The 26,657-nt window shown below is 51.0% G+C and overlaps 1 protein-coding gene across 2 annotated transcripts in view; it reads left to right on the top strand.

Moving 5' to 3' along the window:
• FBXO21 (F-box protein 21) overlaps window positions 1-26,651 on the top strand; it is a 41,783-nt gene extending 15,132 nt beyond the window's left edge. Inside the window, exons 7-11 of one of the 2 annotated variants that reach the window (XM_077766031.1) lie at window positions 6,935-7,114; window positions 8,176-8,308; window positions 15,336-15,547; window positions 17,291-17,448; window positions 25,383-26,651. In XM_077766031.1, the coding sequence (XP_077622157.1) occupies window positions 6,935-7,114; window positions 8,176-8,308; window positions 15,336-15,547; window positions 17,291-17,448; window positions 25,383-25,570 (871 nt within the window). In that variant the 3' untranslated portion in view covers window positions 25,571-26,651. The remainder of the gene's footprint in view (window positions 1-6,934; window positions 7,115-8,175; window positions 8,309-15,335; window positions 15,548-17,290; window positions 17,449-25,382) is intronic. The other variant, XM_077766032.1, reaches the window with a different exon arrangement.
• The last annotated feature ends 6 nt before the right edge of the window (window positions 26,652-26,657 follow it).

Consider the following 26,657-nt stretch of genomic DNA (forward strand, 5'->3'; position numbering starts at 1 on the left):
ATGCTGCTATAAACATTGGGGGCATGTATCCCTTTGAGTTAGTATTTTTGTATTCTTTGGATAAATATCTAGTAATGTGATTGCTAAATTAACTTTTTGATGAACCTTCATATTGTTTTCTGAAGTGGCCGCACCGGTTTGTGTTCCCTTCCACCAACAGTGTGCGAGGGTTCATTCTCCTTTCTCCGCATCCTTACCCACACCTGTTGTTTTTTGTGTTGTTGACTTTCACCATTGTGACAGTGTAAGATGATATGTCATTGTAGTTTTGATTTGCATTTCCCTGATGATGAGTGGTGATGAGCATCTGTTCGTGTGTCTGTTGGCTGTTTGTATGTCTTCTTTGAAAAAATGTCTATTCGTGTCTTCTGCCCATTTTTATTGGGATTATTTAATTTTGTAGTATTGAGTTTTATGAGTTTTTAAAATCTATTTTGGATACTAACCCTTTATTGGAGCTGTCATTTGTAACTGTCTTTTCCCATTCTGTAGGTTGTCTTTTGGTTTTGCTGATTGTTTCCTTCACGGTGCAGAAACTTTTTATTTTGATGAAGTCCCATTAGTTTATTTTTTGCTTTTGTTTCTCTTGGCTCTAGAGACGTGTTTAGAAAGAAGATGCTACCTGTGCTCCCCTCTGTGATTTTAATGGTTGCCTGTCTCACATTTAGGTCTTTCATCCATTTTGAATTTATTTATGTGAATGGTGTAAGAAAGTAGTCCAGTTTCATTCTTCTGCATGTCTAATTTTCTCAACACGATTTGTTGAAGAGACTGCCTTTATTCCATTGGATAGTCTTTCCTGCCTCGTCGAAGATTAATTGACCATATAGTTATGGGTTCATTTCTGGGTTTTCTGTTCTGTTCTACTGATCTAAATGTCTATTTTTGTGTCAGTACTAGACCGTTTAGATCCCTACAACTTTGCAAGATAGCTTGAAGTCCAGAATTGTGATGCCTCCAGCTTTACTTTTCTTTTTCAAGGTTGCTTTGGCTATTCGGCATCTTTTGTGGTTCCGTACAAACGTTAGGATTGTTTATTCTAGCTCTCTGAAAAATGCTGCTGGTATTTTGAGAAGTATTGCATTAAATGTGTAGATAGCTTTGGGTAATTTACACATTTTAACAATATTTATTCTTCTGGTCCATGAGTGCGGAATGTTTTTCTGTCTCTTTGTGCCTTCACATTCTTTCATCAATGATTCATAGTTTTCAGTGTACAGGTCTTTCACTTCTTTGGTTAGGTTTGTTCCTAGGTGTCTTACGATTTTTGGTGCAATTATAACTAGGATTGATGCCTTAATTTCTCTTTTTCTGCTTCATTATTGGCGTGTAGAAATGCAACAGATTGCTATATGTGGATTTTGTATCTTACGACTTTACTGACTTCGTGTATTGGTCCTGACAATTTTTTGGTGGAGTTTTTTTGGGTTTCTACATAGAATATCATGTCCTCTGCAAATAGTGGAAGTTTGACTTCCTCCTTGCCAGTTTGGATGCCTTTTCTTTCTTTCGGTTGTCTGATTGCTGAGGCTAGGACTTCCGGTACTGTGTTAAATAGCAGTGGTGAGAGTACACATCTCTGTCTTTACCTGACTATAAAGGAAAAGCTGTCAGTTTTTCCCCATTGAGGATGATATTCGCTGTGTGTTTTTCATATGTGGCCTTTACAACGTTGAGGTATTTCCCTCTAAACCTACTTTGTTGAAGGTTTTTATCATGAACGGATGTTGTACTATGTCAGAAACTTTTTCTGCATCTATTGAAATGATCGTATGGTTCCCATCCTTTCTTTTGTGAATGTGGTGTATCACATTGACCGATTTGTGAATATTGAACCACCCTGGCACCCGGGAATAAATCCCACTTGATTGTGGTGAATAGTTCCTTTAACGAACTGTTGGATTTGGTTTGCTAGTATTTCACTGAGAATTTTTTTACATCTGTGTTCATCAGGGATATTGGCCTGTAGTTCTCTTTTTGAGTGGTGTCTGATCTGGTTTTGGTATCCAGGTAATGCTGGCGTTATAGATTGAATTGGGGAGTTTTCCTTCCTTTTCTATTTTTTTGGAATAGTTTGAGAAGATTAGATATTAACTCTTCTTTAAATGTTTGGTAGAATTCCCCAGTGAAATCATCTGGCCCTGGACTTTTGTTTGCTGGGAGGTTTTTTGCTATTGATTCAATGTCTTTGCTGGTTATGGGTCTGCTCGTTATGTTTTCTGTTTCTTCCTGTTTTAGTTTTGGTAGTTTATATGCTTCTCAGAATTTATCTATTACTTCCCGGCTGTCCAGTTTGTTGGCATATAGTTTTTCGTAACAGTCTTTTAATTGGTTGTAAATCTGTTTCTCCTCTCTTATTTGTGATTTTATTTATGTGGGTCCTTACTCTTTTTTCATAAGTCTAGCTAGAGGCTTATCAATTTTATTAATTTTTTCAAAGAAGCGCCTCTTGGTTTCCTGGATGTGTTCTGTTGTCTTTTTAGTTTCCGTATTATTTATTTCTGCTCTAATCTTTGTTATTTCCCTTCTGCTGGCTTTAGGTCTGTGGGTTTTTCTTTTTCTAGCTCCTTTATGTGTTAGGTTAGGTTGTTGATTTGAGATGTTTCTTACTTCTTGAGGTAGGTGTGTATTGCTATATACTTCTCTCTGAGGACCACTTTTGCTGCATCTCAGAGGTTTTGGACCTTTGTGTTTTCATTTTCATTGGTTTCTATGTATTTTTTTGTTTATTCTTTTTTTTTCCTGGTTGACCCATTCATGTTTAGTAGCATGTTGTTTAACCTTCTTGTATTTGTTGTCTTTCCCAATTATTTCTTGTGGTTGACTTCAAGTTTCAAGCATTATGGTCAGAAAAGATGCATGGTACGATCTCAGTCATTTTGTATTTGTTGAGACTTGATTTGTGACCTAACATGTGATGTGTTCTGGAGAATGTCACTCATGCACTTGAAAAGAATGTGTTATCTTGCCCTTTTAGGAGGGAATGTTCTGAATATATCTGTTAAGTCCATCTAGATCAAAGAGTTCTTAAAAGAACGTTTTATTCTGCAGTCTTCCATAAAACCTTCCCCCTTCCTCCCTCCCCCTGGGAGGGTGGTGGGCGGGCGGGAGAGAGCAGGGTAGCTGTGTTCTTCACTCATGTGCAAAGCAAATGCTCAGTTTCTTATCATCAGTGATGTTCCTTTTAGATAAGATCTGTGACTGATGTGTATTTTATAGACCAGGTCACTAAGTTCTGTTTTGTTCTTTAAATTTGGTGTCCTGTCGGACAGAAAACTGTTTTTCAGCTGTAGTCTCGCTTTTGTGAAAGAAATCGTTCATCAAATAGTCAGAACTATCGTCTCATTAAATGTGACATTTAGGGGCGCGTGGGTGGCTCAGTCGGTTAAGCGTCCGACTTCGACTCAGGTCATGATCTCACAGTCCGTGGGTTTGAGCCCCGCGTCGGGGTCTGTGCTGACAGCTCAGAGCCTGGAGCCTGCTTTGGATTCTGTGTCTCCCTCTCTCTCTGTTCCTCCCCTTCTCGTGCTTTGTCTCTCTCTCCCTTTCTCTCTCTCTCTCAAAAATAAAGATAAAAATAAAAAATAAATGTGCCATTTAGAGGAAAAAGAAACAGTTATTTAATTGTATCCTGTTCTTTGAATGACCTTGTAATATCCTCTGGTGAGTGATGAGCAGAGCTTTGAAGTCTCGGCTTCCTCTGAGCCTTGGTTTCCTCCTCTGTGAAAATGGAGCACAGGTTTTTCAAGTGGTTGGAGGATCGAGATGGCCCAGTGCGTTACACACCTAGCAGCATTTGTGAAGCACGCCTAGAAGAGAGGTGTCACTTGTCTCTGTGTCTCTACCCGCTAGTTTAAAAAATAAAACCTGTATAGCTGGAGCCTAGGTATTCTTCCTCATCCCCTCCTTCTTCCTGTCCTCTGCAGAGATAACCGCCAGTTACCTGCAGGGTTCTGTTATTTCCATGCCGATGTTTATAGTTCATTACGTGTGTGTATTTCCTTAAAGGGTAGGCACGGGCAACCTTCTTTTCCAGATACCCTTTTCTAAATGTCTATGGCATGGCTGTTTGTGTAGCAGATACTCATTTTCCATTATTGTAAACAGGAAGTATGCTTTCTCAGTCCATTCTCTCTCCCTAAATAAGCCACACCAATTTCCCCAAATATCTCAAAAATAATTCTTAAATGCCCATGTAATAATCCACCAAGGATCTCTGCATGACATAAAGCATTTAAAACTGCAATTATCATATTATTTGCCCTAGAAACTTACTGCTGGGCACAGGTGTGCGTGGTAACAGTCCCATTTCTCCTCCTGGGGCTACAGTGAGTGTACACAAATAGTGCACATGAGCAGCGAAATAATTTGTCAGTGCCCCAGGCACCGGGCAGAAAGGAGCCCTGAGCCCCTGGCTGGGTCCTCAGGGCGAAGGAGTCAGGAGGCTGGTGAGAAGAGTGGGGGCGCACAGCCTGTGAAGCAGCATTCGGCCACAGGCCCTCTGCTTGCTTGGACCCAACAATGTTCCTCATGCCCTCGGTCCCTGATCTGTCCCTGCACCAAGACCGCGTTGCGTTGTTTTACTTACTGTAGCTTTATCTTTCACTAGTATCTGCTAGGTCAGACCCCCCCCCAGCGAGTTCTTCAAAATTTTCTTGGCTATTTTTAGGCTCTTGCTCTTCTGTAGATTTAGAATCTGTTCACCAGCCTCCTTGAGGAGCCCAGAGGGTGCTAATTGGCACCAGAGCTCCCTCTGGATTGGATTGATGAGCTACTATGGGCAGTATTGTCGGTGTTTCACTACTGAGTCTGTGAACATGACACCTCCCTGCACATGTGAGCTGTCCTGTATACCCCCACAAAGATTTCGTTGTTTTCTTCATGAAAGTCTTTAACTTCTTAGTAGACTCCTTTGTTAAGTACCTTAAATTTCTAGTGCTAATGTAAATGGTAATTTTTAAAATTACATTTTTTAAGTATTGATGGCGTCTAGGGATATGATTGATATTTAGGTATAAATCTGATAGTCCTCTCCTTCGCTGAATAAATTACTAGAGCTAATTGTCAACTCCTTTGGGTTTCCAGTATAGATGGTCATATTGCCTACGAATCATGACAGTTTTGTTTCTTTTCTCTCTAGCCCTTGCACGTCTGTTTCTTTCTTTCTTTTTTTAATTTTTTTTATAGTTTATTTTTGAGACAGAGCATGAGTGGGGGAGGGGCAAAGAGAGAGGAAGACACAGAATCTGAACCCCGCATGGTTCATGCGGGGCCCGAACCCATGAACCATGAGATCTGACCTGAGCCGAAGTCGGACGCTTAACCAACTGAGCCACCCAGGTGCCCCTGCACATCTGTTTCTTATACTTAACTCTGGTGGCGGGGCCCTCTTACACGAAGTTGTGTAGAAATAGTGACAGCAGCTACCCTGGTCTTGGGTATGACTTTAGGTAGAAGCTTTTAAAACGTCATCATCAAGCATGTTTGGAGTATTTCCGTTCATTGAGATTATCAAAGCTCCCTTCTAAATTCCTAGTTTGCCTAAGTTTTTAAAAATCAATTTATTGTGTTTTAGAGGGTTACAGAGGTTGGGAGTGAGCAAGGGGCAGAAAGAGAGGGAGAGAGAATCCCACAAGGAGCAGGGGGCATAGAGAGATAATCCCACTCAGGCCCCCCCACCCCACCCTCTCAGCACAGAGCCTGAAGTGGAGCTTGAGCTCATGTACCAGGAGATAGAATCTGAGCCAAAGTTGGAGTCTTAGCCAACTGAGCCACCCAGGTACCCCTGCTTAAGTTTTATTAATAAGTAGGCATTCAATTTTTTTTCCCCAAAATCTGTTTTCTTTGTCTACTGATAAAATAATACATTTTTCTCCATATGTGCTGAAATAGATATTTTAACATTCACTTATCCTTTCATTCTTGGGGTACATCTGTCTTAATCATATGGATTTTTAAAAATACATTGCTATATTTGATTTGCTCCTATTTAGGATTTCTGTCTATATATTTGTGTGAATTTGTGTGGTTCTCCTAAACTCATAAAAAGAGTAGAAGAGACTCTCTTGTTTTTTGGAACATTCTATCTTGCTCCGGGAAATATATTAGTATGACTCTAGGAAGAAATCTGAGGTTTTTTAAGCAGCCCAAGAAAAAGTCCTGCATGGTTTGCAGTGGGCATAAGATCAAAGTGGAACAGTTAGCACTCAGGAAGAAAAAACACAACTGTCCCTGAAACAAAGACCCACCTCAATCCCCCAGGAGTCCTCTGAGAATGTTCTCGGTAACGGTGGTGAGGACTTGCTTCGTGTGACCTCCTCCCACGGCTCCGCTCCGGCCACCCCCCCACCCCCGCCCCGCAATAGTACGGTTCCCGGGAGGGGTGGCATGGGGGAGTGCAGGGGCTCAGCTGTCTGCTTAGGAGCCGGGTTCCCAGGCTGAGCCCTGGGTGATCCCCGGGGCATGTTTGCAGAGCTGGGGGCAGGACCCTTGGGCAGGCCAGGGCTCTGTAACTCTCCCCACAGCCCCAGGGGCCCACAGACGGTGAGCCTGCTAATCTGCAGAATCCTAAAGTGCCTCGGGTCTTCCCAGCCAGCTTCGGATAGAGCGTCTTGTAGACTAGGTCAATAAATTCTCTTGTGTTCTCTTAAACTTGGTTTGATCTGTCTTAATCTCCCCGCAGAACTATGTGTGACAGCATACATCAGTGCTGTTTCCTAAACATCTGTGTCCTTTAGTCATAACACAGCAGGGAATGTCTAAAGGGTCCGATTTTAAACTTTAGGCGAGGCCTTAATATTTTAAGTAGAAATGCTGCTGTGTTGGTATTCAGCCTCTAATTTGAGCTTCTTGCGGGGCGGGGGGAGGGGATGTTAGACACTGCCTCGTTCGGCTCTGGTTTGGATTTGGCTGACTGCCTGCGCTGTCTGGATAGGGCGACCCTGGACATCTTCGACTACATCTACATAGACGCTTTTGGGAAAGGGAAGCAGCTGACGGTGAAGGAGTGTGAATACCTGATCGGCCAGCACGTGACGGCGGCGCTGTACGGCGTGGTCAACGTGAAGAAGGTGTTACAGCGAATGGTGGGGAACCTCTTAAGCCTGGGAAAGCGGTAAGGTCTTCGTGGTTTTCCGGCCCTCCCGCAAGGTGCGTGTCTTGGAGGCCCGGCTTGCTTGCCCTGCAGAGAGGGCTGTGCTGGGGCCTCCCTGCCGTGCGGCCAAGCTCTAGATGCCGTGGGCACAGCTGGGCCGTCTGCGGCTGTCTGCCCGCCGCGGAGAGCAACTCAGCCCTGTGACGGAATGCTGTCCTGGCTGAGGCTGTGCCGGGTGACTGACACTCCTGCAGCGGACTCGTGCAGGTTTTCTGTGACACTGAATGCATTCTTTAGCCACCAGAATATTTGAGACCCGTAAAGCTTATTTTTCAGGGCAGGATGTTTTCCGGTCCCAGTGGTTTGTCGTCCTTTGGTTTATACGTTTCTATCACTTAGATAAGAAGACAGACAAAAGTATGAACCCGTTTCACTTCTGAGCCCAAAGAAACTTGTCTTACAGGAATAATAGAAGATTGTGTGCTGTAGTCATAGTTCTCTAATGGTGGACTTGTTTGTTTTTTTAAAGTAGAATGTGTTTTTTAGGTTCGTTACAAAACGGAGCAGAAAGTACAGAGAATTCTCATCCTCCCCCGCCCCCCCCAACATCCCCCATCAGAGTGGGACACTAGTTACAGCCGCTGGAGCCCACGGATGGGTCACCCTCAGAGTCCATAGTTAACACTCGCCTCCACTCTCGGTGCCGCACGTTCTGTGGGTTTGCGGGAACGCGCAGTGACGTTCCCACCGTTGTGCTTTTGTGCAGAAGAGTCGTACCACCCTACGAGGCCTCTCTCCTCCACCTAGTCAGGACTTACTTTTAATTACGTGCAGTGTTACCAAAAGTGCTTATGGCTTTCATGCTCATCACCAAAGTGGGGTATAAAGGTTAACATTTCTTTTGGGGCTTTTTATTATTATTATTATTAAGATCATTGTATTTGCCGAACAGAGAGGAAGTATCAGAATCCAAAAAGGTGTGTGGCTTTGTGTCCCTTACTTATAAAACCTGGGTCTTGCAAACGAGGGTCTGAGCTGCGAGGCAAGCAGAAAGTGAGGCCGTGATTGGTTCCCCCCACTAGGGAAGGCATCGACCAGTCCTACCAACTCCTGCGAGACTCGCTGGATCTCTACCTGGCGATGTACCCGGACCAGGTGCAGCTGCTCCTCCTGCAAGCCAGGCTCTACTTCCACCTGGGCATCTGGCCAGAGAAGGTAATTATTTTACTTTGATGCTTTGCACTTGCCTTAGAGAGGGAAAACTAGCTTGAAAGGCGGCTCTTTGAAATTTATCCTCATATCAATCAGCGTGGGGCATAAGCGTGAACTTACTCTCCCGATCTTGACCCGTCAGATAAATGTTTTTTGTCCCCTTTAATCTAAAACCCTCGGTGGCACTGCCGGAGCTGCCCGGTGTCTTTGTGGCCCGTGCCTTAAATAGCACCTAGAACCACGAGCCTCAGCTCCCACTCACCTGCGGGCGCCCAGACGTGTTTCCCCCAGGTCACCCTGAATCAGCAAGGGGAAGCAGAACTTTAACTGTTCCCTCCAGCAGAGCTGGTAGCTCTCACACTGACCACACGTGAGCACCCCTGTTCAACAAGGAAGAGTAGATCTCGGGTGCGTTCCGGTCCAGCTGCTGGACTTCACGGACCGTTTCCATCTTTGAAAACTGTTGAACTTCAACACAGCCCCACCTGGGCTCCGCCGTTCTCAGCGGCAAGCACGTGCCGCCTGCGACCGGACCCGACCCTCGGCGCGCTGGGGGTGCAGTGGGTGTGTGAGTCCGATGGCGTCCCAGCGTGGGGGCGGCTGCGTGTTCCCGTCGCGCCCTGGCTTTTCCACGGAGATGTCTTAATAGTCCGTTTTGTTTGTTTCGGGCAGCCTGGTGAGAGAACTTTGTTCTGGGTGCTCCCAGGGACATCGCGGTAAACTCCTCCGCCGGTTACTAGAGAAGGGCAAATAGTGTGATCCGGCGTTGCCTAGAGCTAAATCGTCTCATTTGTTCCCACTTCAAAGCTCTGGAATTGTGGTGAGAAAGGACTCGTCAGTAGGGACATCCCTAGGCTCCTCTCTCAGAGAACATCTGTAGCCCAAGTGGCAGATGGCCTCCCGCACAGCGTGTGGTCGGCCAGAACCAGACCCTCCACCGAAGGTACCGCCTGCTTCCCAGATCCTCTTGTCCACAGCTCAGTCGTTCATTCTCCTCTTTCGCTTTATTTTTGTGATGCTGGGATATACATAACCCTTTTTTGCTACTCTTCTCTTCAGTTAAGGAATGAGATCATTTGTAGAATGCTGAGACCCTTTTTAGAAGCAAATTCTGTGTTCCATCACACAGCAGCCTCGGAGGGGGTAAGGTTCACATCTGCCCTGGGGGCGAGTCTGCAGGCGCGCTGACATCCTTTCCTTTGATGATGGACTCTGTTTCGTGCCCACGCTGTGCGCTGGGCAAGTACCTTAGTGTCCTCCCTGGGTGACCGAGAGTGCCGTCCTGCCAAGCACATGTCACCAGAACAAGTGCCCAGTGCTTATTCGCATTTCCTCACGATGACCATTGATTTGCTTCTGGGGTTGATCCCCTCATTCGGGATCAGGAATGCAAAGTGGCCCCCCTCCGGGAGTGTGTGCTTGAGCTAGGCTAACGCCCCCGGAGAGAGCTGGAAGACTGGGGAAGATCAGGAAGATTCCAGGGGCCACTGAAGCCATGGGGAAAGGCTCCTCTCCAGAGAGAGTGTTCAAGTGGACCTTGAAGGGTGGGAAAGCATTTCAGAGGGCAGAGAAGCAGGCTGTCCGGTGGGCGGGAGCGGCCTGTGCCCGGCAGAGAGGTGGGCAGGCCGGGTGCTGCAGGCCCACCCCGCAGGGTTTGTGTGCACGTAAACGTGGGCAGCTGCGTGTATAAAATGGTTTTCGGATCAGTTTCTGGAGGACTTGGAATAGTTGGCCTTATTAGGTAAAAGGGAAACATTCCCACACTGGGAAGACTGGAAAGTCAGCTTGTTTTTAGTTGAAGTAAATCAGGAAGAGTGAAGAAACATAAGTCCACTCGGTCACTGTCCAGGTCCAGGGTCCTTATGGCTGTGACGGAAAGAGAGAGTGGAGGGTGGTCACGTTTTGAAGTCACCAGCACCAAACCCTGTGGGGTGGGTGCTGGGTTTTTGTCATTCTAGAAGTAGTGAAACTGAGGCAGCGGGAAGTCGGGTAACCTGCCGAGGTCACCCGTGCAGGCGGCGATGGCATCAGGAGTTGCGCACGGGCGGTTTGGTGCCCCTGTGGGCCAGCAGGCTGTGGGGGGTGGGGACTGTGAGGCCGGCACTCGGGCCTGTTCTTCCTGCCGCCAGGCCCCCCTCCTCAGTTTGACTCGTGGCCCGCCCTTCCCCCTTCCTCCTCCACGCCTCCCTGGAAAGGTTCTCCTTCCGGTTTTCCAAGGCAGCCCCGTTTTCCTTTATGTCTCCTGCGCCTACAACTCCCTGCTTCTGCCGTCGGCATTCTGCTGACTCCAGCCTTTCTCATCTTTGGGAAAAAACTGAAAAGCGCTCCCAAGACATCCCTGCCGCACTCCCCTGCGGCCACCTCCTTCTCTCCCCTCCCCTCCAGGGCTCCAGCCCCAGGTGGCCGCGTGCCTTGCCTCCCGCCCGCGCCCCGGAGCGTGGGGATCATTCCCCCACACACACTGCTCTTGCCAAGGGAGCCCATGACCCATTTACCAAAACCATTCTTTTTGTTGCCAAATCCATAGATACTTGTCTTTCCTTATCTGTGTTGATCACTGAGGGGCATTTGCTGCTCAAAACACTCTGTTCCTTTGACTCTGGTCTGTGGTTCTCAGGCTGTTGCTAGTTCCTTGTCCCGTTTCTTCCCTGCAGGGTAGTTTCTAGACTTCTGTTTATGCCTTTCCCCAAGGTGACGTCTCCTGGCCTCCTTGCCTCAGTTACAATCCACAGGCTGACAGCCCCCGGCTGACGTCCTGCCTGGACCCGAGGCTCCAGACCCACACGCCCAGATGGCCGCCGCACGTCTGCACATGGCCCGTCCCCTAGGCCTTCCTCCTGCGCTGCCCCCTGCACTCTTACACTCTGAACCCGTTCCGTGCACGGCCGCCGGAGCAGTCTTCATAAAATGTCGGCCCTGCCCCGGCAGTGCTCAGAGCCCTCCGAGTGGCTACCCCCGGGTCTTGAAGGTCAGGCTCCTTCCCTCCGGTGTGGCCTACGAGATTCTCGGCGGTCTGGCCCTCCAGCCTGAGTGGCCTCAGCTCTCACAGTTGCCCCTTTCGTACTCTGTGCTGCCCGCACACCCTCCATCCGACTGTTCTCTGGCCTTGGAGCTTGGTGCGTACCAGGGCGCTGCCTGAAACCCCTCTCCTGGGGCCTCAGCCCCTTTGCTGCTGAACCCCCTCCCCGAGCCCGGCTGCGGCAGTCTGGGTGCCTGCCCTGCCACACAGCTTTCTCCGCCAACACTGGCTGCTCGTGTACTGTGCCTTCACCAGGGCCCGGGTCCTGGAGGGCAGGGACCGCCTCTGGGTGGTTCTTCACCGTAGCGGCTCCCTGGCTCTCTGAACGAGGCCCAGGACGCAGGACATGCTCGAGAAAATGGTTTGAACAAGTGACAAGGAACTTCCTTAGGTGGCGAGGGAGAGGATATCCAGATTTTCCTACAAGGGAGACTGTTTGGGCACATTAAAAGTGGGTATATGGATGGGGCTTCTGGTGGCTGTCAGTTAAGCATCCGAGCTCGGTGTTGATCTCAGGGTCATGAGTTCGAGCCCCCATTGGGCTCCGTGCTGGAAGCCTACTTTAAAAAAGTGGTTATTGGGGCACCTGGGTGGCTCATTTGGTTGGGCAGCCAACTCTTTCGGCTCAGGTCATGATCTCACAGTGGTTCATGAGTTTGAGCCCGGCATCGGGCTCTGCTGATGGTGCTGAACCTGCCTGGGATTCTCTCTCTGCCCCTCCCCCCCACCCCTCACAAAACTGGGTGTTTGGAGAACAGGTTTGTTTCAGGGGCAGGAGAAAGTGTTCAGTTTGGGGGTTGTTGAGTTTGATACGACTGGGGGCCATCGGGTAAAGCTGACGACATCTGGTGGGGGCTCCCGCATTAGCATCTGGGGCCTGAGGCCCCAAAGCAGAAGAGCCCACAGACAAGTAGAGGTATGGGCGGAGCCGGGCACTCGGCAGAGAGCCACAGGGACCCTGCAGTCGGGACAGGACGGGGCCAGCACGCTCTGCCACTTGGCTTTGTGGGTGTGTTGTATCAGAGGCACATCTCAAATGAGGCCCATTTGCTTACGTTTCTGTCGCAGGCTGCTTTCCAGCCATGGGGGGCAGAGAAGAGGGCAGAGAAGGGTGGTTGCATCGGAGACCTCACGGGCTGCAAATCCTCAATTACCCTCTGGCTCTTGGCAGTAAAGGTTGCCAGTCATGAGTGATAGACCCCTGTGTTCCAAGATCCCTGCCCCCAAAATTGTGGGCTCTTGGGATTGTCAGCCTGGACATTTGGTTGGAGACCTCATGGCGCCCTCACTATCCCCAGCACTCAGCTCGGTCCTTCAGGAGCACACCAGGCCCCTGTCGTGGGGTCTTTTCTGTTTCTGCCCTCTCCCTTCACCATGTCATCCACACATCAGGGGAAGGGGGCAGTAATTATCCCCGAACCTTGTCTCTTCCTGATGCTACAAGTCAGTTCAAACCTTCCCCTGTGCTTAGAAGACTTCCGAGTTAGGTCTGTTCCGCTTATCTGCGGGGGAGGGGCTGCTAGTTAGGGAGGGAAACCTTGTCTGTAGAATGTAGCGGAAGTGTGGTCAAAAGTAACTATGGTCAACCCTTGCATGGGGCTCTGTGCTGACACTGCTGGACCTGCCTGGGATTCTCTGTCTGCCCTTTGCCTGTGGTTAGGGGAGTTAGGGGCGCTGACCCCTGACACAGTCAGAAATCCACGTGTAACTTTTGACTCTCCCAAAACCTAGCTGATAGCTTGTTGAGTAGAAGCCTTACGGGTAACAAATAGGTGATTAACATATTGTGTATGTTACCTGAGTCACATGTTGTGTTCTCATAATAAAGTAAGCTAGAGGAGAGCAGATGTTCCTGAGAAAATCACAAGGAAGAGAAGATACATCCACAGTCTTGTACTAAAGAAATCCTCGTACAGGTGGACCCAGATAGTCAACCCCGTGTTCAAGGGTTGGCTGTGGTTGGAGCTGTGGATAGGAGCACAAGAAAGCCACATGCAGGCAACGGAAATAGAAGCACACCGTGCACATCCGAAGCTTGTAGCTTCAAAGGATGAATATTATTAGTGTCCCCCACATTGCAGCACAGTACCAGTTAAAGCAAAGGTGGGATGGTGGACGGAAATTGGCTCTCAGTTGATACTAGTTGAAGCCAAGTTTGAGGGGCCTAGGGTTATACCATTCTGTCCATTTGTGCATGTATGTGTGTGTTTTTAAGCAATTTTATTGATTTTTTAAAAAAATTTACTTATTTATTTTGAGAGAGAAAGGGCACTCACATGGGAGGGGCAGAGAGAGAGAGAGAATCCCAAGCCTACTCCTCACTCACTGTCTACACGGAACCCAACATGCAATTTGAACTCATGAACCGTGAGATCATGGCCTGAGCTGAAATCGAGAGTCACACGTTTAACTGACTGAAGCACCCAGGCACCCCATATTTTATGTGTTTGAAAATTTTCCTGACGGTGAATTAAAATGCTCCTGCTCTTGCTCGGGTGAGATGGCGGTTGAGACCTTAGATTTGGAGTCCTCCCCGGGCCCACGTTCTCCCTCCACACCTTCACGCCCCTGGCATGTTCATTAACTTCACAACGCCTGATTCCTCTTTGGAAATCGGCACTGACTATACTTCACGTTGGGAGGATTAAGTGAAATCGGAAATGTGATGGGCTTGGCACGGATCAGTGATCAGTGGAGAAGCAGCGTTCACTGAATACTGAGATCCTGCAAATCTCAGTCTAGAGGACAGGAGTGGGTTTGGAATAACATCTTACATTGCAAAAAGCTAGTTTTTGGTGGTTTTTTTTAATGTTTGTTTATTTCAGGGAGAGTGCACGCACTTGCATGGGAGGAGCAGGGGGGTAGGGAGAGAGAATCCCAAGCAGGCTCCGTGCTCAGCGCGGAGCCAGACTCGGGGCTCAATCCCATGAACTGTGAGATCCTAACCTGAGCTGAAGTCGAGTCGGATGCTTAACTGACTGAGTCACCCAGGCACCCTGCAAAAAACTAGTTTTCACAACAATTTCAGTGGGTCAAAATACATCAGGAAATAAGACAGTTATTAGTCATCATTTGATACATGAATAAACTAAAGGTGAAAACAGTTTGCTGGATCTGGGACTAGATTCCAGGTCACTCTGCTTAACATCGTCTTAGGGCTCAGTAAATGGGAAAAGATCCTGTTTCCAAAAGAACATGTCAGACACCCTCTGCTCAATGCCATCAGAGAACAGGTGCTAGGTGGTGTGTGTGGGGGTGTGTGTGGGGGGTGTATGTGTGTGTGGTGTGTGTGTATGTGGGGGGTNATATGTGGGGGGGGTGTGGTGTGTGTAGAACTTTGTCTGAATTGTGGTTCCCTTAGCAGCACTGCGTACAGTAGGAAAACAACCTTGGAATCAGTTCTGCCGCGAGCAGCTTAGTCATTTACACTCCGCACAGACGTGGTGTCTCCTTGCCCGCGTGAGTTCGGAATTCAGCTGTGAGTTCAAGTATCTGAAGCGATCAGTACGCGTTCAGAACCTTGAGACCCACATGTTCATCAGCTAAGCTAACGGGCATCCCTTGGTGGCTTCTCTGTAGCCCCTTCCACTTCCTTGCGTAGTCGAGGCAGCTCTGTTATACGTCCCCTTGGTCTGGATTGAAGCGGCTGCTCCCAGTTCATCAGCGGCGTGTTAAAGTCATCTCCTCTCTGTGTATGAGAAATGGAAGCCCCACGCTGACCCCCGAGTGTTAGAACCTTCTGTGGGAGTCCCTAATCAGACATGCCGGAGGCGGCAGGCTCTTGCCCTGTCCCCCTCGCTTGTTCGGCCCACCGTGTTTCTAAGTGATTCCCGTGTTCCTGCTGGTTGCATCGGGTGTGGGGCCACTGCCCCGTGTTCGAGGTGAGACCACCGGCTCCCGGACCCGTGGGCCACCAGCACGGCCCCGCCTTGCCGTCCTTTGCCAGGTTAGGTAGCTCTAAATCCCGTGCTGCGAAAAAGAAAAGGCCTAAATGAAAATATTATCTCCTAGTCTTTCTGTCTTGTCTTGAAGGTGCTTGACATCCTGCAGCACATTCAGACCCTCGACCCCGGGCAGCACGGGGCGGTGGGCTACCTGGTGCAGCACACGTTAGAGCACATCGAGCGCAAGAAGGAGGAGGTGGGTGTGGAGGTGAAGCTGCGCTCCCACGAGAAGCACAGGGACGTCTGCTACTCCATTGGGCTCATTATGAAGCATAAGAGGTGAGTGGCCGTGGCGGCCGTCCCTGCGCGGCAGCAGAGGACACGCGTGCCCGCGAGCGCGCTTCCCGGGAGCCGCGGCGACGGACTGGCCACTGCAGGAGCCGACCGAGGCTGGACCGCGTCTGCCGTTTTTGTTTTGTAAGAAGAGACTTGCTGTCCTCGCTCAGGGCCTTCTAACGTAAGGATATGTAAGCCGGGGCTTTTCCTCTCATTTCCTCTCATTTCCTCCTGTCCTGACGCTCCCTTTAATCTCCTTCCCCAGGAACCCGGCTGCAGGGCAAGCGCAGGGTCGATTTACGAGGCAAAACCAAACTGCATTCACGGCGACTGTGCCGGTTACGATTTATAAGCCACCAGCAGGCTGGGAGCGGAGGGTTCCTGTCCTCCCCAACGGGGTGCCGCAGAGCTTTAAAATGCACTTAACGTAGGGAATGGGGACTGGAGTTGCATTGTGTCACATTTCCCCAGGGACGATGTGGATTGGCTAGTAACCTATAAAAAGAAGCTCATTCAAGTTTCCTTTTATTAAGCACGTCTTCCAGTGTGTCCGTTTTTCATCTGAGTTACTCCTCTTATGGGTTTTTAGCCCTTTATCCTATTACTAGTGTTTGTGTGCATATATGTTGCAAATATCTTGTCCTAGTTTGGAGCTAGTATATTTTGTCCGTTTATTTTATTTTTTAAAATGTTTTATTTATCTCTGAGAGACAGAGAGACAGCGTGAGCGAGGGAGGGTCAGAAAGAGAGGGAGACACAGAATCCGAAGCAGTCTCCAGGCTCTGAGCTGGCTGTCCACACAGAGCCCAATGTGGGGCTTGAACCCACGAACCGTGAGATCATGACTTGAGCCGAAGTCGGATGCCCAACCTGCTGAGCCACCCAGGCGCCCCTATTTTGTTCATTCAGTGCATTCTTTTTTTCTTCAACTTTAACATGGAAATTTCAAGCAGATATGAGTAGAGACGAGTATAGTGAGCCAGACGATGCTCCCATACCCAGCCTCAGCAGTTGTGGGGACGGTCCCCCTTCACTGTTTCATCCCCCTAACCCCACCCCTCCCCGGAAGCCGGTGCCAGGTGTCATTGCATCTGCGGCTCACCTGTAGCTAGTTCAGTGTGTACTAAAAGGGTAAGGCCTTGCTCTCTCCTTTAAAAGTACATTTTCCATCGTCTTGTCATATCTCAGAAAAAACCAGCTCCTTCACCTCGTCACTTAGATCTAGTCAGAGGTCCTGTTTCCCCAGTTGTCCTATAGGTTTTTAATATCCTATTAAATTAAATTAAATCCTAATATCCTAATGTCCTTGAATCTGGGTCCTTTAATACTGTTGAATTGAGTCCTCTTTTCCCTTATGGGCTGTATTTTTCGTTCCTGGTTTAAGGACTCTTTTTTCTGTCCCGTGTCATGAAGCCAGCCTGCGAGTTCTGCGTTTCCTCTCTAGGCCCTTGTCCCACCAACTACGCACTGCTCTCAGGCCTGGGTCCTGACCCCTTTCCCCGGTTGGCTGACCAGTTGTTGGTGACTCTCGGTTGAAGTCTGGTTTTTCCACCTGAAGTGCTGTCTTGATAGTGAGAGGGGTTTGTGAAGGGGCCAAGAGTGCCCTGAAAAGTGCTTCACAGGGATGAGAGCAGGGAGATTTGCAAGAACACGAACTTCAGAGAAGCCCCATCATCAGTTACGTATTTCATAGTTGCCGTGACAAGGTCCAGGGAATTGATTTGCCACCGCTCTTACGTTAATTAGGTACGGCTATAACTGTGTGATCTATGGCTGGGACCCCACCTGCATGATGGGACACGAATGGATCCGAAACATGAACGTCCACAGCCTGCCTCACGGCCATCATCAACCTTTCTATAATGTTCTGGTGGAGGACGGCTCTTGTAGATATGCAGCCCAAGGTAAGCACCCAGCCCTGCCGCCACCTGTGGTGACACACAGGCCCACGTGAGCACACACTGGAGCACTCCGGTGTTGTGGCCACCGTTGTTTAGAGATGGCTCACCTCATCAGGGCCGGGGTTCTGCTGAGCGTGGGTGGGTGTGCCCCGGTGCAGCCGTGCCCTGGGCCAGACAGTCCCTGCCCCTCGATTCTCCCCTCCTCACAGCCACACCCACGACCCGGTGCTGTTGCCGACCTCTGCCGACCTTTGCCATTCAGATTCCCGAAAGTCTGGCTGCCCAGGCCCTGCCGTTGACTCCCTCCAGGCAGGAGGGCCGGCCGGTGCCCTGCCCACATGGCCTGGCTGAACTGGAGGGCACTGAGCAGGCAGTGTTGGGAGGACACCCCCAGCAGCCCCGGGCATCCTAAGCCAGGCAGCCGGCCCTGCGTCCCCGGAGATGCCCTCGAGTGGCCACTGTGGGAACTGCAGCCCGCGGCGCTGGCCCTGAGAGCCCCTCGCAGTCAGCAGGGGCTCCGTGGTGTCTGGGGCCACTGCCAGCCCTGAGAGGTGCTGGTCCAGGGCCCTCGTGGCAGGCGGAGGGGGTGGCGTCTGTAGGGGCAGATGCCTCCAGTGTGGGTGCCCTCTTTCTTTGCTCCCCCATTCACTGGGGTGAATGTACTGCCTGGCTGCCTGTCACAGCGTTCCCAGTTTTCATCTTATAAAAACAAACACAAATATGGGGCACCCGGCTGGCTCAGTCTGAGAGCCCGCGACTCTTGATCTTGGGGTTGTGAGTTCGAGCCCTGTGTTGGGTGCAGAGATTACTAAAAGAAAACTAAATAACCACAAAGGCTCGGGTAGTGCTGCTGTGTGACAGGCAGTGTTCTAACGTGTATCACCTCCGTCTGAGAGCCAGCGATACTGTCACCGTACCCTGTTGTACATGAGGGAGCCGAAGCACATGGGGCTCGTCTAAAGTTTAACTTAACAGAGTGTGCATTTGAACCCGACACCCTGGCAGAGAGCCCCGTCCTTAAGTGTCATGGCCACACCTGTTTGTGTCTGACCTGAAACAGCAGGCTTTCCCTAATTCGGGATTGTGTATCAGATGCGTAAAGATCTCAGAACTGTCAGAAAGACTAGAAAGTCTCCTATTAATGTTCACTGGTCAGAAGCTGAGAGAGGGTTGTAAACAGAATCAAGAGAGGTGTGTTCTTTGAGGCCATGCAGGTCGCTTAGCCTCCGTCAGCGTGCTGGGCCAGCTGTAGGGGAGGCTGTGCGCCCTGTCAGATGAAGGGGCCGACGGCAACATCATCTCACTTTTGACACCGTGCCATTAAAAACAAAATCACGTTAACAGTGTCTAAAAGCCAACAAATGATTTAGAGATTATCGGATGGCGCGGTGGGCTCTTGCACCCGCACTGATCACCTGGTAAGCACTGCACTTCACCTGTCCCAGGAACAGAGGGGATCGTCCCTTCCCCAGCACCGCGGGCCGGTGTCCACTGTGGGTGTGCCTTTGTCCCCCTTTACGTATGGTTGATATTAAGACGTCTAGTATTTAACGTTTGAGTTTCTAGAAACATTTATATCAACTTTAAAATAGGTTTTTCAGAGTAGGTGGAACTGGGTGTGCAGTTTCAGGTGTTCTGAATTTGGTGTCCGTGTTGGGGATTCGGGAATTCATCCCTAACAGGTCCAAGTAGACTTGCGGGGTGAGGTTTATTAGAGTTGTGGTATGGTAATGAATTGGTTACAAAAAAAAAATCTGGTCGCGATTCTGCTTTCTAAAACTGAGATTGAGCTGAGTGACCGTGAGCAGGGTTAGCAAAGTTGCCTTTTTTAGTTTGAAATTCTGAGACTTTGAGAAGGTCTGAGAAGCGAACAGCCAGTATTCCCGGACCAGAGCTGTCCGTCTGCCCCGGGGCCCTGTTGGCCCCCGGTCGCTGTTGCCCGGGTGTGGGCTGCGGGGCCAGAGTGCACCCTGGCCGTGGGCGCGGAGAGGCTCCGGGGCTCTGGGGACACCCCGTCTTCTCTGTCCTTGCCCTAGGACGTCAGCTGTATCTCCCGAATGTCTCTCCTGCTTCCACCCACCAGCCTCCGTTCCCGCCGCCCGCCCTCCGTGCCCCAGACCCCTTGCCTGTGTCCTGCCGTCTCTCCTGGACCCTCTGTCACAGCCCCTCCCTGTTCCCGCCCCCGGCGTACCCCAGCCAGCCAGACCTCGGTCCCTGAGACCGTCCTTTCGCACGAGTCTTCACACAGGTGGCTGTCCCTCACGGGCAGGCTCTTTTCTCTAATGTTCCGGGTTAATGTCCCTTCCTTCTTCCTTCCAGCAGCTTTTCTCCCCAGCGGTTCCCCCACGGGGCTCAGTTGGGTCAGCTGCCCCCTGCTCGAGCTCCCCAACACCCGCCCCTTCCGGGTCCTCACACCCCCCGGGCATTGCAGGATTTGCCATTGACCATCTGGCTCTCTCCGTCGGAAGCTCCGTGAGCGTAGGGCAGGACCCCGCTCTGCCTGTCTGGTGAGGAGGCGTGCCGTGGGGTGCTCCAGACCCCCGCGGATGCTCGCATCTGTCTCACAGGAACTTCTAAACACAAATGCAGTGGGGCCTGGGTGGCTCACTCGGCTGAGCGTCCGACTCTTGATTTTGGCTCAGGTCATGATCTCGCGGTTCGTGGGTTCAAGCCCCACCGTGGCCTCTGCACTGACAGCACAGAGCCTGCTTGGGACTCCTCTCTCCCTTTCTCTCTTCCCCTCCCTCCCTCACGCCTGCCCTCTCTCAAAATAAGTAAGTGTAAAATAACAAGGTGAGTGTAAAATAAACAGCGTGTCGTTAACAAGATGCTAACCTCCTTTTTTACAACTTTCGATTATAAGCATTTTCAAATATGCAAAATGGTCAGAAATACACATCGAATACCCCAAACACTGTCCATTAGATTCAACAGCTAGCATTTACCGTATTTGTTTTCTCAGTGGGTAGAGATGTTAAGCTTCTGCTGGACTTTTTGAGAGACTGTTGCAGACCTCACCGCCTAAATGCTCAATCGGGCATCTTCTCAGAATAGGCTGTTTCTCGGCGTCGCCGCAGTTAGGTCGCCACGTGTAACAAATAGACGCTGTCTGCTGTCTGGTGCTTGTCCGTGGTCCGTCTCCCACTTGCCCCTGGCACAGCTCTGATGGCTGTTTGCTGCTCCGTGTGACCGAGCCAGGACCCACACGCTGCAGTCGGTCGCCAGTTTCCTCCCCGTGAGGCCGGTTCATTCCGCACTCCTCACCTTGTTTCCTTCCTGTCTCCTGGCCGAGGAGCCCAGCCGGCTGGCTTGCAGACTGCCCAGCATTCTGGATTTGTCTCGCTGTGTCCTTACCTGTTTGTCCTAAACTGGAGGCAGAGCCCGAGGCTGGATCTGATCCGGTTAATACTTTTGGCTCGACTGCTCACTGTCAGCTGCTGTGTGCGTCTCCTGCGTCCCCTCCGGAGTGCGTGGTGACCAGTGCCCCACTGTCGGCAGGCCTGCTGTGGTCCACGTAAGACACAGTTTTCCCTTTGCAGCTACCACTGACGTCCTGCGCATGTCCTGTTCCCAGGAACCGTGATCCCTCATTTTTGTTTCGGCGCCTGTTGAATCTCGTCGCCTAAATCATAGGAGAGTTGCCAATGCCATTCTCTCCCATTTCTGTGAACGAGAGCTTCGCTGGCCCTCCCTCTCCCTCCCGTTTTCCTTGCTTATTTCTCTGTCACTTTTCCCCTCTCCTCCCATAAATTCCTGAATTACTTCAATTTTGTTTAGAGAGAGAGAGAGTGCAAGTGGAGGAGGGGACAGAGAGAGGGAGGGAGAGAGGGAGAATGCACTGGGGCACCTGGCTGGCTCCATCGGTAGAGCATGCTTTTTTTTAATGAGATTTTTTTTTTTTCATTTTTTTGACGTTTATTTATTTATTTTGAGAAAGAGAAGGCAAGCAGGGGAGGGGCAGAGAGAGGGAGAGAGAGAACTCCACACAGGCTCCATGTTGTCAGTGTAGAGCCTGGCAGGGGGCTCAGTCTCACGCACCATGAGATCGTGATCTGAGCCGGAATCACGAGTTGGATGCTGAAGTGACCGAGCCACCCAGGCACTCCAGGCATGCAATATTTGATCTCGGGGTTGTGAGTCGAAGCCCCATGTTGGGTGGAGAGATTACTGAAAAGTAAAATCCTAACACTTAAGTATTTTTTGCACCTTTCCAGTTTAATTTATTTGCATCAGGTTACTTTGTTTTCAGATCTCTTCATGATCTAAGTTTGCACCCTTTGGCTCCGGTAACCCTGTTGGGGAGAGCCCGCTGATGAGCGCTTCCCTAATTGTAAGCTCTCCACAGAGAGTGGAGGAGTGGATTAGAAGCCACACACATGCTCAGAGAGCTTCAGTCTGCACGATGAAGAGAGTTTTTCTCTCCACATGTGAGATTTCAGCTAACCCAAGTGGGGTGCCCATGGATAACTTTTGCTCCCGCTACGGGGCACACTTGAGCACCTTCCAGACATGGGGGCGGGGTGGGGGGGGGGCAGCACCTCCTGCCCAGCTTCCCGTCCGCGTGGTTAGACCCTGCAGAGAGCGAGCCTCACAGATGGTCCGCACCTGAGTCCGCTGCCCGCCCTGGAAGGCCGGGGACTCACCGCAGTGTGACCGCACAGTCCCGACGTAGTCTTGTACGGAGGGACCAAGCCCCTCGGGGAAGGCTCGCGACATGGTGCGCCTCGCCCGAATGTCAGCTCCCGCCTCCGTAATTTGTCCCACCCTCGGGCTGTCCCTGGCAGTCTGCACGTGCCGGCTGGTGCGTGAGGAGTCCCGTGGGGGTGAGTTTGCATTCTCAGCCCTCTCGGGGGATGATGTGCTCCTTCTCCTGTCCTGGCAGTCCTTCCGCCAGAGACACGCTCGTGCACGTGTCTGTTCTTGTCGGGAAAGGACAGCAGTGTCATTGAAAGGCTCGCCAGGGAGCCTGTCCAAACTGCAGAGTGCTAAGCTGCAGTTAAATGATGAGTTGCAGATAAGTGCTTACAGTATGTTTCATATCATAAACACACAGAAACATCACCAAGTTCTCTTTATATGTGGGGGGGGCTCTGCGTGGTGGCCCTGTAGCTTTACAGAACTGGATTTAGATATCTGGGAAGCTGAAATTTTTCTTAAGTAGGCTCCATGGGGCTTGAACTCGTGGCCCTGAGATGAAGAGTCGCACGCTCTACCAACTGAGCCAACCAGGTGCCCCTGGGTAGCTGAAAATAAGATACACAGGCACGGGGCGCCTGGGGGGGCTGAGTCAGTTAGCCATCCCACTTCAGCTCAGGTCACGATCTCGTGGTTTGGGAGTTTAAGCCCCACATCGGGCTCTGTGCTGTCCGTGAACAGGGGAGCCCACTTCAGATCCTCTGGCTCCTTCTCTCACCGCCCCTTTCCCACTGTTGTGCCCATGCTCGCTCGCTCTCTCAAAAACAAGTAGACACATTTATGTGAAAATGTCAAGGAAATTGGGAAAGGCCTGTTAAGATTTCTCTGGGACTTTTGGGGCGCCTGAGTGGCTCAGTCGGTTAAGCATCCAACTTCGGCTCAGGTCATGATCTCCTGGTTCATGGTTCTGTGCTGACAGCTTAGAGCCTGGCGCCTGCTTCAGACTCTGTATCTTCCTCTCTCTCTGCCCCTCCCCATTCATGCTCTCTCTCAAAAATAAATAAACGTTTAAAAAAAAAAAGGATTTCTCTGGGACTTTTAGGTAGGCCCTGTTTGATATTTTGCTCACTAAAGTTTAGTATTGCTTAGAGTTTTCAGTACTCTTCAGGTGAAATTTTTTTTTTAACTTTATTTAGTGGATTCGTATTTGTCCCTCATAATACATAGTACCATCTTCATTATCTTTTCTCCTTGAAAATGTTTTTGTATTAGTACCTTCTTTCCTGTTTTGCTAGGAGCCGGGGCAGGTAATGCACACAACCCAGGCCCCGCCCCTCCCTACCTGCCAGGCATGGCTGTGAAGGTCCCCGCCACCGGCCTNCTCCTCCGCCCCTGAGCCCTCTGTCATGTGTCTCCTCCTCTGATGCCCTCAGCCCTGGAACTGGACTGTCTGGGTTTGAGTCCCCGTACATCCTGGGCCAGGCCTTTCTGTGTCACAGTTTACTCGGCTGCAGACGGGAGTTGTGACGAGCCCCTGGTGCACACCGGCTGCCACGGTGCCTGGCACGCCCGCTGTGAGCGCGCATTGGTAAGAGTACAGGGAAATAGTGTGCCGTGGACGGGGCGGCCCTGCCGCGTGGCCCCCAGGCTCTGTCTGTGGTGTGTTTTCCTCCCCCTTCCCTTGCAGCGTGTGGAAACCAGGTCACGGCCACGGCGAGCTACGGTGGACCGTTAGACCGCCCTTGCGTGCTCGCTGAGTAAGGTTGGGCTCATCTCCACGCTCATCCTTGCACACGGTGTGTGTGTTTTCCTCGGCAGCACCGGTTCTCAGACTGCTGGCCCTGAGTGTGTCGCACTGACGCAGCCTGAAGAAACCAGTCGCTGTTAGCACAGAATTTCTTTACATACCTTCTCATTTTGTTAAAAAAAAAAAACCAAAAGAGTCCCAGACTGAATCACGCAGTTCCTTCCCGCTCCCAGCATCAGTTAAAGTCTATGCTTCCAGAAGAGGGTCTTGTGGATGCTGGGGATGCAGGGCCTCTGGAGGGAGGGCACGGAATGCCCTGGATTTGCATTTCAGGACATTTGCCCCGGCTCTTCTAGGGACAGTTGGCTGCTCTGTTTGTGTCGGGCCCTGGGCTAGGCTTGCACGGAGAGTCGTTTGTCATCTGAGTGAGTGATAGGCAGTGCGGAGTGTGGCTCTCTCCCGATCACAACCCAGCCTGCCCTGGTCCCCGGTCACAGTGAGACGGTCTGCCCGGCCCAGCTCCTCTTGGGGTCCGGCCCAGGGGGTGTGGCTCTGCTTCTTCTGAGTGGGGGGCTTGATGCTGTCCTTCCATCGGGCTCTTGGGGGAGCCATTTTTCAAAGTTTTGGGGGGGAGAAGCGATATGAACGGAGTTCAGCCTTTTGTTTTATTTTATTTTTTAATGTTTTTATTTGAGAGAGAATCCCACGCAGTCTGCGCTGTCAGGGCAGAGCCCAGTGCAGGGCTCGAACTCACAAACCGTGAGATCATGACTGAGCCAAAATCAAGAGTCAGGTGCCCAACTGACTAAGCCACCCAGGCGTCCCTAAGATGTCAGCCTTCTGAATACCTTGTACATATGTCTTCTGGTGGTTTTAAGGAGTCTGTTTGGTGGCAGAATGGTGAGCAGGGAGAGGAGGTAGCAGGGTCTCCTAGGAGACCGTCTGAGTAGCAATAACCCACATCCGTACAGGTGGGAGGTGCGAGCCGCCCATCGGCTCCTCCCGCGGGTTCCCCACAGCCCAGGGCAGGCTCGCCTGCACAGCCCGCAGCCGGGACTGAAAGGCACCGGGCAGGGCCCAGGCGAGGCGAGGTGAGGTCTGCGTGGGAGCCCCAGTTACCAGAGGAGACGGATGGCGGGGGCCAGACGTGCAGCCGCGTGGTGTGGGGGCTCCACGAGGCGAACTGTGGCAGACGGTGGGCAGGCTTGGGTACCCTGGGCCTTGTACGCTTGGCTGTTTGCGCGATCGAGTCAGAGGAACGTGACGCACCTGTAGTTCGCCAGTCCCCAAAGGCCGGAGAGCTGCCGGGGCCGACCTCGTGCCCAGAGAATGGGAAACATTCTCTGTTCTGTGTGGAGCCGGTGGGGCGCGTTCCTCCAGCCCCCCGCCCGTCCCCACTGCTTTTTCCCGTTACCTCCTCCAGGCCCCATGCACGTGCCTTTCCTTCTCGTCCGCCTCACACAAGAGGGGGCGAGCGATAGGATGCTCTCTGGATAAACGGTGCTGCAGAAATGCCCGTGTTAACAAGAATGTCCATGTGCCTCTTTACCAACAGAAAACTTGGAGTATAACGTGGAGCCTCAAGAAATCTCGCACCCCGATGTGGGACGCTATTTCTCCGAGTTTACCGGCACTCACTACATCCCCAACGCAGAGCTAGAAATCCGGTATCCAGAGGACCTGGAGTCTGTGTATGAAACGGTGCAGAATATTTACAGTGCAAAGAAGGAGGACGTAGAGTAGCGTCCAGTCGAGGACCCCGAGCCTTTGCTGCTGCCGCTGTCTCCAGGAGAACAGGATTCCGGAAGAAGACGCCTCCACGCATCTCTCTGGGTTCACACCACCAGGAAAGCCACTTAGCCAGTGGCGCCGGCTGCCTCCTGCCAAGTTTAAGTGACGTGTGCTCTCCTCCAGCCGCAAAGACAATGTCGCTCTCCGCTACACTAGTGAATTCATTTGACGGCACTGTGTTCAGTGGCATGGCTTGTGTGCTTGTCCTGTGGTGACAGTCTGTGACACTCTGTCTTCATGAGGCCTCACAGTCGACACTCGTAGAGTCCTCCTTCCTGCCCACTTCCCGTTATGTCTGTCTACACTCGTCTCCGACCGTTCCATTTGCCGGACCGACGGGGTGCCGCGTCCGCACCGGCTCCTTGCTGGGCTCGCCGCAGAGCGCGTGGCCCGGGGCGGGCACCGGGGCCCCTTCGCCCTTTCCGCTGCTCTTCAGCTGCAAGGACGTGAACCCACGGATGCTGATCAGACCCATCCGGCTTGTTTGTTCCAATACGTGACGCAGATTTCAGCCGTCCTCACCCTTCCTTTACCTGAAGCGGGAGCGCGCCGAGCCTTGCCCTCCCGGTTCCCCCCGGGTCCACGCTCCCCTCTCTGCGAATCCTTAGTTTTCTTGTCTCCCTCACGTGAGATCTTGTGAGAAAGTGCACCGTCATGGCCTTTATGGATGGATTTTCCCACAGTCGTCTACTTTTCCTCCTTTGAAATAAGTACTTTTCTTCCTCTTTTAATTTTAAAAATTATTCCAGTATCGTAAATAGATCTTAAGTCAGTGACGGGTTCTCCTTATAGTAGGAAACGCAATCTGGTGTTAAAACGTTCACTTCTAGAAACCACACTCTGTGGTCTCCAGAGACCTAGAGGAGGTTTCACTTTTGGAGTCAGAAAAAAAGAAATCATGAACCTTACACATTTTTTAAGAAGGAAAGAGGAGGTTCCACGTCCCCTGTCACCACCCAGACTCCCCCTCAGACCCAGCCGGCTGTGGCAGGGCGGACGCAGTAAGACTTCTTTCATCTGAGGGGTGCCCATCCGGGGG

Source organism: Crocuta crocuta, unplaced genomic scaffold (genome assembly GCF_008692635.1).
Source record: "Crocuta crocuta isolate KB4526 unplaced genomic scaffold, BGI_CrCroc_1.0 scaffold339, whole genome shotgun sequence".
NCBI lineage: Eukaryota > Metazoa > Chordata > Mammalia > Carnivora > Hyaenidae > Crocuta > Crocuta crocuta.